Source organism: Podarcis pityusensis (genome assembly GCF_964106645.2).
Source record: "Podarcis pityusensis genome assembly, chromosome: 5".
NCBI lineage: Eukaryota > Metazoa > Chordata > Lepidosauria > Squamata > Lacertidae > Podarcis > Podarcis pityusensis.
The window spans coordinates 59014254-59029731 of NC_138032.1; the positions used below are offsets into that span (position 1 = coordinate 59014254).

At 41.2% G+C, this 15478-nt stretch overlaps 1 protein-coding gene across 9 annotated transcripts in view; it reads left to right on the forward strand.

The window, feature by feature from the left end:
• Window positions 1-15478, forward strand: part of MGMT (O-6-methylguanine-DNA methyltransferase) — a 171061-nt gene that overhangs the window by 26012 nt on the left and 129571 nt on the right. For 7 of the 9 annotated variants that reach the window (XM_081007220.1, XM_081007224.1, XM_081007227.1 and 4 more), the window contains exon 3: window positions 11514-11638. The exons of the other annotated variants lie outside the window; for them this stretch is intronic. In XM_081007220.1, the coding sequence (XP_080863346.1) occupies window positions 11514-11638 (125 nt within the window). The remainder of the gene's footprint in view (window positions 1-11513; window positions 11639-15478) is intronic. 9 annotated transcript variants of the gene reach the window in all.

The window sequence follows — 15478 nt, forward strand, 5'->3', positions numbered from 1 at the left end:
ATGATTTTTATTTTTATTTTTTTGAAATGATGATCAAGGTTTGTGAATGTAATCTCATATTACACAGAAGGCAGCTATCACTGTTAACTAATATACTACATTGCTTTCGAGTAATGTATTGATGTTAGAAGGAAACTGTTTGATGACCAGAGGCAGTGTGTTTCTGAATAACATTTGCTGAAAACCTTAGGAGGGGAGAGGGATGCTGTGCTCAGGTCGTGCTTGCGGGTTTCTCATAGGCATCTGGCTACTGTGAAAACAGGATGCTGGACTAGATGAGCCATTGCCCCCAAACTGGCAAGCTCTTCTTACATTTTTATATTCTTAAAACTAATAGTTAGTGAAGGAGAAAAAAGTTGAGAGTATAAATATTATTTTGACTTTCAAAGAGCTGAAGGTGAAACCAAAATTTACTTTGTTTAGTTCACGTTTGGGATCATTCACTTTGCCCTCACAAAAAAGTTCCCCTTCCAGGTAGATGACTCACAAACTCAATTAGTCTAGACTTTGTGCTTTCATTATGATATAATTAATAGTTGGTGCTAAAAGATCTATAGAAGAGGTAACTGGGTAAAGTCATTAGCATAATCTATTTCTTCTGTTTTAATCAGATGTTTTAAAAGTTATTTTGCTCATTAGCAGGTTAGATTGCTTGTATTTTAAAAATAGCTAATTATCAAAGACTTCTTCATCCTGTGATAGTAACTTTTTCTTCGTTTTCAAAAGGCCTTTTGAATTTAAGTATTGGAGCACCTTTCTGTTTCTTTTCAAAAATAAATGTTTGAGGAAGATCATACTAATTTAGACACACAAATCTTGATAGAAAAGCTGGTACACTTGAGGCTAGCTTTAATATATTAAGCCTCTATTTCATTGCTCATGCATGCTTTTTTCTTCTTCTTTTTTTAAACTAGCACTAAAGCAGATATACAGATATGTATTCTTTGCAACTTAGGTATGACCAAGACTTTGTGGATCCTACATATTCCCCATCCTCTCAAAATAAATTCAGCACCAAGGAGAAAAACTGGATTCTGCAGCCTGTGTAAAATTAACCAAACTCTGCATTATTTTTTCATTTTCCATTTTTAAACCATTTTTATAATTTATTATGCATACTTCATGGGGCAATGAACTTCATAGCTGCTGAATATGATTCCTGTCCAACTGATACCTTATTTGGTATCACTTCTGACATGTCACCAGGCATTGCCCCCACACACTCCGGGATAAATTTATAATAATAAGGAGTAGAAAGTTATTTTTTCAAAAAAGGAAGAAGATCATTGTTTCTTCAGAAGTTCATTTCTTCAGCCAATGCTACGTTCATTGGCTTTCTCAAGCTCATGGGAAATCTCATGAGCTTGTTAATGACAGTTTGTGTTCATGTTCTGTATAGTCCTGAAACTTGATATTTTGCCAGTAGACAATGTTTAGATATTGGTGGTTTAGGAAAGATTAAAATGAAACTCCTGCATATTGTTTTGGTGGTTTTTCTCTTGCCTTTCCAGGCTTATATTAAACCTTAGAATGTTCAAACAAGAGTTATTATTGAGTCCTTGGTGTGTCCCCTTTATATTTAATGGAGTTGGGTCTTTGACACGTCTGCCTTTCTATTTTCCCATTGCACATAGCACACAGCCCCACCCCCAATTCAGAAGTCCATTGTGTTCTGCTGGCTTTATTTCCTGTAATGTATAGGATTGTAACCTAAGATTGAGTTTCAACCGCAGTTGTAAGTTTAAGGTAAAGGGACCCCTGACCGTTAGATCCAGTTGTGGACGACTCTGGGGTTGCGGCGCTCATCTCACTTTACTGGCTGAGGGAGCCGGCGTACAGCTTCCGGGTCATGTGGCCAGCATGAGTAAGCCGCTTCTCGCGAACCCGAGCAGCGCACGGAACCGTCATTTACCTTCCCGCCACAGCAGTAACTATTTATCTACTTGCACTTTGACGTGCTTTCGAACTGTTAAGTTGGCAGGAGCTGGGACTGAGCAACGGGAGCTAACCCTGTCACGGGGATTCGAACCGCCGACCTGATCGGCAAGCCCTAAGCTCTGTGGTTTAACCCACAGCGTCACAGCAGGATGACCGTAGGATACCGTAGAAAGCAATGAGAAAATGCATATGATGTCAGGTGTTTGGCAGGTAAAAATCAGCCAAGTGAAAAAGTGGTTTGCAAGCACAGCTTGTATCAGCAGTGCTTGCAAAGCTCTGCATATCAGAAAACCATCAGATGTGCCAAAATGCTACCTCGTGCAGCAGTGTGATGTCAGGTGACTGACATGGATGATTCTGCAACCCAATCAAACTATCAGCCCTGAGTGCTCACTGGAAGGACAGATCGTGAAACTGAGGCTCCAATCCTTTGGCCACCTCATGAGAAGAGAAGACTCCCTTGAAAAGACCCTGATGTTGGGAAAGATGGAGGGCACAAGGAGAAGGGGACGACAGAGGACGAGATGGTTGGATAGTGTTCTCGAAGCTACCAGCATGAGTTTGACCAAACTGCGAGAGGCAGTGGAAGACAGAAGTGCCTGGCATGCTCTGGTCCATGGGGTCACGAAGAGTCGGACTTGCAACAACAACAACAATGTGGGGGGATAGTGACCTGGCCCACCATCCAGATCTAGTTGCCACTTCTGCTTTTGGGGGAAGGTCGGAAAAATGATTTGCTACATTCAAAGCTTTGTGATTATGGAAGTGGGAGAAAGACAATACTTGACTCAGTTACAGTACAATTATAAAAACAAAATTGCATAAAAGTTTTGCATACACCCGAAAAGGCATTATTTTGTTGCACATTTCTTTTTCAGGCATTTACTGAAATAAGAATTACTAGATTGAAATGGAATACAAAACTAAAATAAGAAAGTGTGGAAATACTAACACTTGTTGAGAATATTTTAAGCATTACAGTTTAAGTTGGTTTTTTGGTCATGATTACAATGAAGAAGCAATTCCCTGGAGACGTATTGATTCACAATGTTTTGTTCCTTTTAAGGAAAAAAAAAATCACAACCTTTTTTGGCAAATAGTTAATATTTCGAGTCAGAGAAAAACTTTAGTGACCGCTGAGAATTATCATTCATAGCTTTGTTCTGTGATGGAAATAAGCGTGCTGAGAGATTTTGTCTCTGTTGTATAGTTTTCTTTTTAACTAAAGTGTGTGGCGTGTATGTGAATGAAACTTCCGTCACAACCTGACGGAGGCATTGCAGCATCACTACTGTCAAAAGTGATGTTGCCCTTGAGCAATACTGGCACATCTGGATATATTTTGTCCAGAAATTCAGCTTTAGCTGAATTCAAGGCAACACATAGACTGTTTGTTCTAAGAGACCGGGGCCTGATTCTTCCATTTCAAATGTTAACCAAAACACACACTGCAACCCTTATGCATGTGTGCACTGCCTTGTTGATTCCAGCGGAAGGAGCAACTCTATGTTCTTTCTGCTAAATCAGTCACAAAGAAATGAGTCTCTGATATATGGTAGACCCAAACTGTTAAAGCCATGGGTTTTTTTCTCCCTTCCCACCTCCAACTTAGGTTGTGTACACATTGGCATTTTCTCTGACTTCAGCGTGCTTTCCATCACTGGTGCTTGAAGCTGAGTACACATAACGTCAACCACAATCCATATCAATCCTGTGGTTTCTTGAGAAATACTCCTGTTTGATGTGCTTTACCTCAAACCACGGTTCATCCAGTTTGAAATAATTTTAATAATATTTTATTATTTTTACTCCACCCATCTTGAAAATGCAAGCCGCAGTTAAGCTTGAAGTGTGCACATTTCAAGCAGCTGTTGCACATGCAGAGGCCACACAGGTTCACTGAACTGGAGTTTAGGGATGTTGCAGCCACAATGAAACTAATCAGGTAACGCGCATCAAGTGAAGACATCCTCGCCCCACCCTGCTCTGGTGTGTACAGCAACTGCAGTCTTGAGGCCATGAGTTCGAGCCCCACATTGGGCAAAATATCCCGTGCATTGCAGGGGTTGGAGTGGCTGGCCCTTGTGGTCCCTTCCAGCTCTGCAATTCTGATTCTAAGCTTCCAAACCACAGTCAAGGGCAATCCTCCATGTACTGGGTAGTTGAGTAGCTCGATTTTAAATTATATATGCATGAGAATCAGTTGCTAGATCTCACTCTGAAAGAGAGGGTAGCTGCCTTCTCAGATGATTCTCTAATTCTATGAAATTCATACTGAAAGTCTGGCTGTACAGCAGAGAACACTTGAAGCTGCGGGCCTAGATGATTCAGAATAATTGAACTCTTCTAATGGTTAATTAAGAAAATTTACTTCATCACAAGAAAAATAGGTCGTGAATGTTCTAAGGTGGGATGTGGGTTTCAGAACAGGTGAATACAAGATACATTCTCAAGGTTCGGGTGGCAAAAGGAACAGTTTCGTGATATAGTCATCACATTTTTAAAATGTTGTCAAATTCACCTTGGGTTTCCTTTTTTTATTGATACTTATTCAAAGATATACAAAAATACATACCCATTACAAAGTATCTTATTTATAATATACTGAGATTTTTTTTAAAAAAACTACTTAGTCCAAAAGAGAAAGTCAGAAAGAAGAAAAGACAAGGAAAGGAGAAAAGGAGAAACTGAAAGAAAAAAAGCAAAAGAAAGGGAAAAGAAATAAAAAAACTAAAGAAGGATAAAGAAGAAGAAAATAAAAGGACTTCCAGATCTCTGCCCTGCAAGTACATATTATATGCATTCCTTAAAATTCAACCATTCCTTAAGATTCAACTCCATTTAAAAAATAGAATTGCTATTTTCTATGCCCTTCTACAAATATTTTCAGTGATAAACTGTGGGCGAACATTAACTTAATTTCTTCCCTCCTACCTAAACCACATAAAGTATATTTTAAAATTCCTTAGAAATAAGGAGCCATAGATGCAGAATGTTTTCAACACTCTCTGTGCAACAGCAGAGTAGAGGAAGACCTAAGAGCTGAAACCATTAAATTGAAATTGAACTTTCCTCCCGCTTTTAAGGCCTAGTCAATTATAATAGCATATCATTTTGAAGTATTTACTGTAACAAAGGCTTAAAAATGCAAAATTAAATACTGACAGTATTTAATCATATGGAAAGTACATGCTAGTCCTGGAAATATTGGCTGCATTTAGAATGAATTACTGTAGAAAGAGTAAAAAGGTGGACATTTTATGTGTAAGTTACCAAACCCTGTGAAAGCTTGTGGGCTTTAGGTGCCTAATTTAGGACACAAAATTGCAGCGCTGGTGCTAAAGCCTTGCCTACCACCTGAACCTTGGGCTAGTAAATTCAGTGCAACATCTGCATTTATGTGTTACCTCTTTTTTGGGGTGTGTAATCTGAGAACTTTAGCCCTCAAAGGGGCATCGTGCCATTGAAACATACAGTGGTACCTCAGGTTACAGACGCTTCAGGTTACAGACTCCGCTAACCCAGAACTATTACCTTGGGTTAAGTACTTTGCTTCAGGATGAGAACAGAAATCGTGTTCTGGCGGCGCGGCAGCAGCAGGAGGCAGCCCCATTAGCTAAAGTGGTGCTTCAGGTTAAGAACAGTTTCAGGTTAAGAACGGACCTCCGGAACGAATTTAGTACTTAACCTGAGGTACCATTGTATATGCTTTTTCAAAGTCGCAGGAACAAGCCTGGAAAATGGAAAGCTTTTTTTTTTTTTAACAGAACGTTAAGTCGTAAATCATCCTAATATTCTCACAGATAAACCTTCTGAAATGAACACTTTTTTGTTACTCATTTATTTATTAATGACAAAGAAGATTTAAATCTGTTGGCTAAAAGTGGCACTCCAGTTTTTTTACACATAGCATTTAGCCATAATGAGCTATGAACATAGCAGTCTGTTCTGATGAATTCATTTGGGTATCAACTTCAGTAGCAAAGTTATAGGAGTTCCTTTTTGCTGGAGAACCCATTTTAGGCTAATTTCTTCTGTACTTAGTAAAGTTTACACTTATGAGAGACTTTGACACAAAAGATTTGTAAGTACTGTAATGGAAAATGAGAGCACAGGTAGAGTTCATACATTACCTAATCAGAATTCCTGAAATGGTTCATTTATATGAACCCAGAATGAAGATAAAAGGCAGTTTATTTAGATAAGGTTTGTTGTTAAAGGATCTCTTTTCAACAGAAATTAAAAGGAAGCGTTTCAGAATGTTGCCAATTTTAAAATAGCCAATTTAGAAGTTTAATATAGATTAATATTATGGAAGCAAATTTTTGGCAAAGTTTGCCTCTTCACCTGATGATTGCTCGTGCTTATGATACATCTGTTTGTTTGCAAGAGCACTGTTCTCCCTAGTTGCCACCCCCATCCACCCTGCAGAAATGAGGCCTAATGGGGGGAGTTCCTATTTGCATGAGGGGGTTGGGGAACCGCAGCAGGTTGCGGTGTGCAGGATGGGTAGGCCTATACGTTGGTATACATCATGGGTAGACAAACTTAAGGCCCGGGGGCTGGATCCGGCCCGTGGACGGTCTGGGAATCAGCATGTTTTTACATGAGTAGAATGTGTCCTTTTATTTAAAATGCATCTCTGGGTTATTTGTGGGGCATAGGAATTTGTTCATTATTTCCCCCCCAAAAATATAGTCTGGGCCCCCACAAGGTCTGAGGGACAGTGGACCAGCCCCCTGCTGAAAAAGTTTGCTGACCCCTGGTATATATTATATATATGATAATACACTCGGTTCTCCAAGTTCCAGTTGATAAGCAGCACAGTATCTTTGTCACGAAAAGGCAAAGTTTGGAGAAATCCCAAGGTTCGCAGAAGTAAGCTTTTAAATGGAAAAAAGCTCTATTGAGCATTGTAGCTTATATCCATAAGGCATAATAATATTGAGGCGTTAGCAGATACGTATTGTACGTACACAATTGGTGTAATAGCTATACCATGTCCAATTGAAACAGCAGTTGATAACTAGTGTTTGTAAGCATACATAGTTGTTGTATGAAGTTGTAAAACTATTTATTGTTGTAATTCTAAATATTTAAGCCTGTGCTGACTCTGTATTCCTTTCCCCCTTCCTCCACTATAAATATAAATTTTGCAGAGAACTAGCCCCAGACTAGTGGGGCTACTGCCTACCTAAACCCCCAAAATAAAAGTGCTTCCTGGGTGGTGGAGCAGGAAACACACAAATAGGCCCTCAGCTGATTGCTAAATGAAGAGCTGTGCTGTTTTCCTGGCCTGGAAGTCTTCATCTGCTGTGTTCCGGATCCGATGTGGAGGGAAGAATGTTTTTGCTGAAGCGACTGCTCTTTATCAAGGCCTGAACCACCATTGGTATCTGCAAGAAGTTGCTTCTCTTCCAGATAACCAGAATCCACATAGACACACCTCTATGACTTTCAGAATTTGTGCTTGAGTTTGCTCTCGCCTCCTCCATCCCATTATTTTTCCTCACGTGTCATGTCTTAGATGGTGAGCCTCCTGAGGGCAGGGACTGTCTTAGTGCTGATTTTTATAAGCTGCTCTAGCAGCCACTTTGGCTAAAGGGTATAAATGCCTTACATAAAAAATATTAAAAAGTAATATAAAAAGTAAGGTTCTAATTGCTTGGCACAATATTTATGTACTTTACAAGACTTTGCAAAAGCTAATCAATCCTTGCTTGCTTTGTAAGTAATTTTCTTGCCATGTCCCTTGTTTTACTAGTGTACGTAAAACTGATTCAGAATTTATATACAAGAATTAAGACATCTTGTAGCTGACAAACACGTAACAGAGTGCAGTCATTTCTTACTCCAACAGGTTGCAAATTTGCTAAATGATGGCAGGATTAGCCTAACTTTAGTGTACTACAGAGAGTAAGATTCTGGGATGGCATGACACATTTTAAGCTGATGCTTGCCAAGACATAACAGTTTAAAAACTGACATTTGTGCTCAAACCATACTGCCACAGTCCTTACTGCTTCATGACAAACTGTCACTCTGCAGTACTGTGTCTAGTTGGTAGCTGTAAAATTATCTTGTTTTATGTTGCAGGGGCTAGTATACTGTTGTCAGTGCCCAGGAGTAAGACAAGCCTGTGCCTTATGTGTATGATGGTAGCTGAAAAGTGTCTGTTCTCAAATTCTATAAAAGCAAGGTGCCAGACAAACCCAGGATGTGTGCCTTGTTTTCATGTTGTGTTAAACTTGCCAGCTACTTACCACCCAAAACAACCCAAACAATAGCTTTTTCCCCCCATTTTGTGTATTTGAGAATGTGTTTAACGGGATCCTGCTGCAATCAAGAGGGTTTTATGGCGAAGACTAGCAGTGATTCACTAAGCTGTTAAAATAATATTTTCAAACATTCCCATTTCTCAGGGAGCACAATTACTAGCTTTTGTTAGGAATGGGGAAATTGGATAGGACAAAAAATTCTAATATGCTGTAGGAACTGGAAGCAACTGTGTTGGTGGGCTGAGGATTGGAAAGTCAAAAAAGAGGGGTTCTTATTAACGGCAAGTATCTGAGGGCAGTAATGTAGGTGTTAGGCACTTACATGGACCTCACACAGAGCCCTAAGGTAAATGGAAGGAAGCGAGGCATTCTGGATGAGTAGGGTGCTGTTTATGAGTCTTGTGGTAGAGTAAGCAAGAGATTTGTTCTCCATAGTCCTCTAGTAACCCATTAATAAAATGAGCTGGGAGCCATGTTTTCCATCCATACTATTGCCTTATTTAAAATACTTTTAAAAATGTCTTGTTTACAAGAATAACAGTCTTAAAGATGAATGTGATTATATGTGGATCTTTCTGTGGACTAGGACCCATGTCATTAGGTGCAGTCCATCTTGTATCTAATTAAAGTGGACTCTAGTCCACAAAAGCTTTAAGGTGTGCCATAACTCTTTTTGCTGCCACAGACTGATATGGCTATTCCTCTGGAATCTTTTACACAGTGATTTATAGGAGAGAGTTTTTGCGGTGGAAGGAGTCACCCTGAGTTGTAGCTGGATGGCTATAATTTTAAAGAGTGTGGACACATCATTTATAGGCAAAGAGCCATCTATGACCACTGCAATGGCCCTTAAACTGTGGGGGCCAAAACACCTGGAAGGGGAATGCTAGATTCCAGGGTGGGGTAGGAGGATCATTCCTACTTTTTACCATTGAATCCTCATTGATCTACACTGGATTTGTAGGTGTGACTGCTCTCCTGCTTTGCCCCATTAGCAATTGTGTACTTTTGCGGGTGGTGCTGTGGGTTAAACCACTGTGCTGCTTGGGCTTGCCGATTGAAAGGTCAGCGGTTCGAATCCCCGCAACGGGGTGAGCTCCCGTTGTTCAGTCCCAGTTCCTGCCCACCTAGCAGTTTGAAAGCACACGGTGCAAGTAGATAAATAGGTACCACTCTGGCGGAAAGGTAAACGGCGTTTCCATGTGCTGCTCTGGTTTCGCCACATGACCCAGAAAAACTATCTGCGGAAGTGGACAAACGCCGGCTTCCTCGGCCTATACAGCAAGATGAGCGCTGCAACTCCAGAGTCATTCGCAACTGGACTTAATTGTCAGGGGTCCCTTTACCTTTACCTTGCTTTCTTCTGATCGTGTGACCTTTAGGAGCAGGCAGAGGTGTCTTGTTCTATTCCACTTCTTGATTACCAGTGTTGGATTTGGGTCCTAATCCATAGGTACTTGCACTAGGCAGCATCTGACTGCATGCAAGAAACTATGCATCTTCTGCTGTGGCACTTGGTGTTGAGTAGAGAAGAACTTTAGAAGTGGGGCAGAACTCAAAAAAGTTTTAAGATGATAGGGGGAAATATATGACGTGCCATAAAATAGTTTAAAATAATTTTTAATGCTCATGGTTTGAAAAGCAATTTGCAGTGGTTTTCATCCTTTTCCCACAACCATCCTATAATGCAGGTCATGGTCTATTGCTCTTACTTTATAGATGAGGAATTGAGACTGAGCTGAGATTTAAACTTTGCTACCCCAGGTCCAATAGATCTATGCAGCCCCTGTAGTCTCAATACAGCATCACTGGCTCCTGTAATAGGCAAGGCTGGCATTGAAGAGAGTAAAAGTGAATTGTGATGCAGACAGGAATTAATGCCAAGATTTTTTAAATAAGCATGTGAGGCTAGAGGGTGATTTATGATGGCCACAGAGCAGGCTTTACTGCTTCTGCTGTTAGCACAGAGAAATCCTCTTCTCCACTGATAAGTTAGTTCAGATCATTATTATTTAAATACCTATTCAGGTTAAAAGGGAGGATGAAACGAAATTCATTTCATTTTTCAATTGATCTGCAAATAGCCATGAAAATCAATTTTCTTTTCTGTGTCCAATTAAAACCAACCATTTCCCTAGCTTCAGGTAAATTCGGTCAAAATTAAGCTTGATCTTAAAGGCAGCATGTGATCAGGATCACCCTTTATGTCAGGCAACGGATCAGTATTTGAATGTAGTTGCCACCAGACCCTGGGCATGCCACACTGGCTTTGTAATTTCAGCAGTGTGTGAAGCCAAGAGAAATGCCCTTAAGGGTATGCCACACTTCCATTTAATCATTTCAGCATTCAAAATATTGGCTGTTGTGTAATTGCTGTGAAATCCAGTTATGCAAACTCCAGCTTCTTTCCAAGCTAGAATCTTTACTACTGGAACAGAAGCCAGAATGGTAAGGATTTATTTCCCAGGTTTTCTCTCGACAGTAAATCAGAGAGTTTTGCTGGGAGGAGATGTTGCAGCCAAAAGGGCTGTGTCCCTTCGTTTCATCCAATGGGCGTGGGCAGTTGGCGAATTTATTGCAAATTCTGGCTTGGAGCAGATTTCGTTTCTTTACACCAGTAGGAAATTTGTCCTTTGAAAGTAGGTTATACTCACCTTCGGCATTTTTCATCCTGGCCTGGTGTTTTGTATCTAATGTGGTTTTTAAATCTAATGTGGACCAGTGGATTTGTTAGGATCGTAGAATTCTAGAGTCAGAAGGAACCATGAGCATCATCTAGTCCAGCCCTCTGCAATGTAGGATTCTTTTTGCCTGACCCATGTTTGGAACCCAAATTAAGAGTTTCATGCTCATTGCTCTGGGATTCTTTAATTCTCCCTTAGCCTGATGATTATGCCTTTTCACAATATATGGGTATGCCAGTTCTAGGTAGGATCACACCTTAAGAGCTGACTTGCAGCTTGAGAAAATTTCTGGCTTGATTCACTTCTTTTATTTAGCTGCTATCTCACCTTATGTATTAATTTTAATGAACTATATTATAAGTGATTTTTTTTGGAGGGGTGGTATTATTAAGTTTAATGATTAAACATGATGCCCAGCTAAGTCATACTCAGAGTAGACTCTTCAAAATCAATGAACTTAAGTTACTTAGTATCAAGGTCACTCTTATGCAGCTGGCACGACTAAGTCCAACTTTCGTTTTCCTGTTTGGAATAATGATAAAATGCCATTTATATGCCTAGTTATTGATACTTGGGGAAATGGTTTATGCATCTTTGGTTGTATTTTTAACAGGCTTTTTCTCAGTGTGAGAAGATGTTTGTGGTGCTGGGCAGCCCTTTGGGAAAAATTGAGATATCGGGATGCAAGCTGGGGGTCCATGAAATCCACCTGGAGCGAAATGCTGTGCTACAAAATGGGTAAGCCTGTGTTCTACTGATTATTTTTTCATATGCACATGTTAAAAGTAAAAAAAGAAAGAAAAAAGAGCCTTTCATATAATTGGAATGAAAAATATTTACTAATTTATTGCTATAGCTTTGCAATGTTCACTTTAATGTTTTTCTTTTAAAAGATCTCATCCTTATGGCTTGAAATAATCGACTAGTCTAGCTTGATGCTTTGGCACTGACTGCAGAACGAGTCCAAGACTTTATTGTTGTTATTCCTTAACATTAAAAAATAGGGTGATGATTGAGAGTCTATAAATCCTACCACTAGAGAATGGATATGGCAAGGCAAGCAGAGCAGAGCACAAGGTCAGGAAGCGTCCCTGTCCATTTTTAAGTCATGGAAGAAGAGGGGAGGTGGCTTTCCTTCTCATGTATTGGGCTTGGAGAGACTGAGAAAGCAGCCAGAACTTCCATAGCTGGCTAGGCATAGTTCCAATAGGCAAACTCAGTGTAGCACCTCCCAAGGGTTGGGACTCTCCCTGATATTGCCCTGAGACATGAAGACCTTGGAAAATATGACTGCATTCAGTGTGTCTCTGAAGTCCAAATCAGGGGTGGTGTCCTGCCCCTGCAGAGGCTGAACGTGGTAACAGTGGTGGTGGAAAGTACGTACAGATTTCTGTCTACCTTTCTGACAACCAATGCAAAAGCTATGATTGGGCTACACTGGTGAAAATCTACACAGCAGACGCAATTCTTTATTCCTATACAGTGGTACCTCGGGTTACAGAGGCTTCAGGTTACAGACTCCTCTAACCCAGAAATAGTAACTCGGGTTAAGAACTTTGCTTCAGGATGAGAACAGAAATCGTGCTCCGGCAGCAGCAGGAGGCCCCATTAGCTAAAGTGGTGCCTCAGGTTAAGAACAGTTTTAGGTTAAGAACGGACCTCCAGAACGAATTAAGTTCTTAACCCGAGGTACCACTGTATGCCTTTCTGTGCAAGCACTGTTGCGAGTGGCTAACCAGGCTGTATAGATTCAAGAAATGCTACTAGTGTACATGTGCAATGAGGACAATAGACAATAGAGACTTTTGATTCATTGTGTCCTTTCAGGGGATTACGGTGGAATTGGTTAGCCACCTATCAGAACTAGGGTTGCTACAATATCGAACTCTACAATCAACACACAGCTTTTCCTCTCCTTGGAAGTCACAATTGCTTGTCCCTTCCCAGGAACATACCTGGCCCCATCATATTTGTTATCTCTGCCACGCACCTTACTTGGGAGCTTGTAGACTACTGGTTCTAAACTTGTGATAATTTATATTGTTTTTTTCATAGACCTGGCTAATAGGAGGATGAAATTGTGATCTGTGTGAGCGTTGGTAGGGTTGCTGTTGGAAATGATTCTGAGCGCCGGGAAGAGTTGTAACCGTGTGGGGAGGCAAGATAAATACCAAAAGGACATTCATGATGTCAAGGAAAGGAAGAAGGGGGAAACAATGACTTTTGGTGATAGGAAAACTGGTAGCAATGGGCTCTGTGTGTGTACATGTTGCTGGGTATATGTGAGTTTTGCTGTGTTGATTTTGGGAGCAGGAAATGTGGCCACCCAGCACATGACTTTCTTGCTGTGACTTCATGGTACATAATTCTGTATTTCTCAGAAGTTGCTAAAGTTTCGTTTTAGCGAAAATATTGTATACTACCAGAGTTATAACTTCTCAGTTGTATAGAATATATCTGATCCAGACTGTGTATTTCCCCCAGCTTTTGCTTCTAAAGCACAAACAGACAGAGGACCTCAGGAGGTCAGTACATTTTCCGACTTACTTGCCTTAAAGTTATTCCATTGGTTTTCTGAGCCTCTCAGTTAATAGGAAATTAAAAAAGAAAGAAAAAAAAAACAGCACAGCAACTTGGTCTTGATAAGGATTGCCACACAGTCTAATTCGATTGCACGAGTTTCAGTCAATTTCATTAAATCTGCATAAATTCTCCAGTGTATAAAACAGTAACTCCAAAGGGGAAATCATTCTTCCCCTGTGTTTGGATGATGTATTCATGCCACATAGGAGGGAAGTTGCCTGATATGACACATACATGCATGGCATCATGTGTGAAAGGAGGAATGCGTAAGACGTTGTTAGCCACCTATACGTTTGTGAATGCTTTAAATATTATTAATAGTGGGGAGAAGAGTGCCCCATATTTGTTCCTCCTGACTCCACTCATCCCCAGTCATTCCTATCTGGTGGAAGACAGGCTTTTCCCCCCCAGCTCCCTCTCCTAGCCGCCTATTCTCAGGTATTACCAGTGTTGCAGGTGCACTGATAAGGGAACTCTTTTTAAAAAAAAAAAAATTAATCAAAGCATGTTTAATTGGTGGATAGATTTATTGAATAACGTTGGAGCTCTATACAGATATCAAAAGTAGGTGTAAACCCCCCCTCCCCAAGTCTCTCTCTCCTCCATTTTTCCCCTGAGCGTTCACAAGTGTAATTATAAGTAATAAGTGACTAAATGCCACACAGAGCTTTTACAAGTACAGTGGTACCCCGCAAGACGAACGCCTCGCGAGACGAAAAACTCGCAAAACGAAAGGTTTTTTCGTTTTCGAGTTGCCTCGCAAGACGAATTTCCCTATGGGCTTGCTTCGCAAAACGAAGCTTGCCCCGGGGACAGCGGGTCTTCTCTTTTGAAGCAAGGGGCGGCGGGGAGAAGCGATCTTCTCCCCGCAGCCCCAGGTCCGGGGACAGCGGGAAGCGCTTCCCGCTGCCCCCGGACCTCTTTTGAAGCAAGGGGCTGCGGGGAGATCGCTTCTCCCCACCGCCCCTTGCTTCAAAAGAGGTCCGGGGACAGCGATCTCCCCGCAGCCCCTTGCTTCAAAAGAGGTCCGGGGGCAGCGGGAAGCGCAGCGCTTCTTCCCCGCTGCCCCCGGACCTCTTTTGAAGCAAGGGGCTGCGGGGAGATCGCTTCTCCCGGTGCTCCGAAGCGGGGCGGGGGGGCGGGAACACCTGCCCCAGCCGCCCCACTTCGGAACGCTGCTCCGAAGCGGGGCGGGGGGGCGGGAACACCTTCTGAAGGCGGGCGGGGGGCGAAAGTCTTTGTCCCCCCCTGCCCACCTTCCCAGGGGCTTTTAAATCGCCCCGGACAGCGGAGAAGTCCTCCGCTGTCCCGGGGTTTTTTAAAATGCTGGGGGTGGGAAGAAAAGCCCTTGTTTCCCCCCCCCCCCAGCCTTCAGAAGAGGTCGGGGGACAGACTGTCCCCGGACCTGGTCTGAAGGCGGTTTCCCTAGGAACGCATTAATTGATTTTCAATGCATTCCTATGGGAAACCGTGCATCGCAAGACGAAAAACTCGCAAGACGAAGAGACTTGCGGAACGAATTAATTTCGTCTTGCGAGGCACCACTGTATCTATACTAATGGAATATATATACATATATATATTTCCTCCCCTACAGTTGTTTCTGCTAACATCTTCAAAATGCATCCTGTTTTATCTTTCTAATGGCAAAGACCTAAACGATTTAACACTATTCATAAATATCTGGGCTGAAATGTATCGTTTAATCTCTTCTGCTTGTTGATAGGAAACAGTTGTTAAAATATCTAGGATCATTATCTTTGAAAGAACAAAATAATAAAAAGGGCCCAGAGTCTCCTTTCCTCTTGTTTTAAAAACTAGCTAGTAAACATTGTAATAAGAACGTTGGGAAAGCACACACACACAAAAACACCATAAAAAAATTAATGGACTCCTGTCAGACAGAATTATAATGAATAAAAGTACGGTTATAAATGCTTTGTGCTCAATAGTCACAGAGGTATTTTGCATCATGTTGCATGTTACAATCAGTAT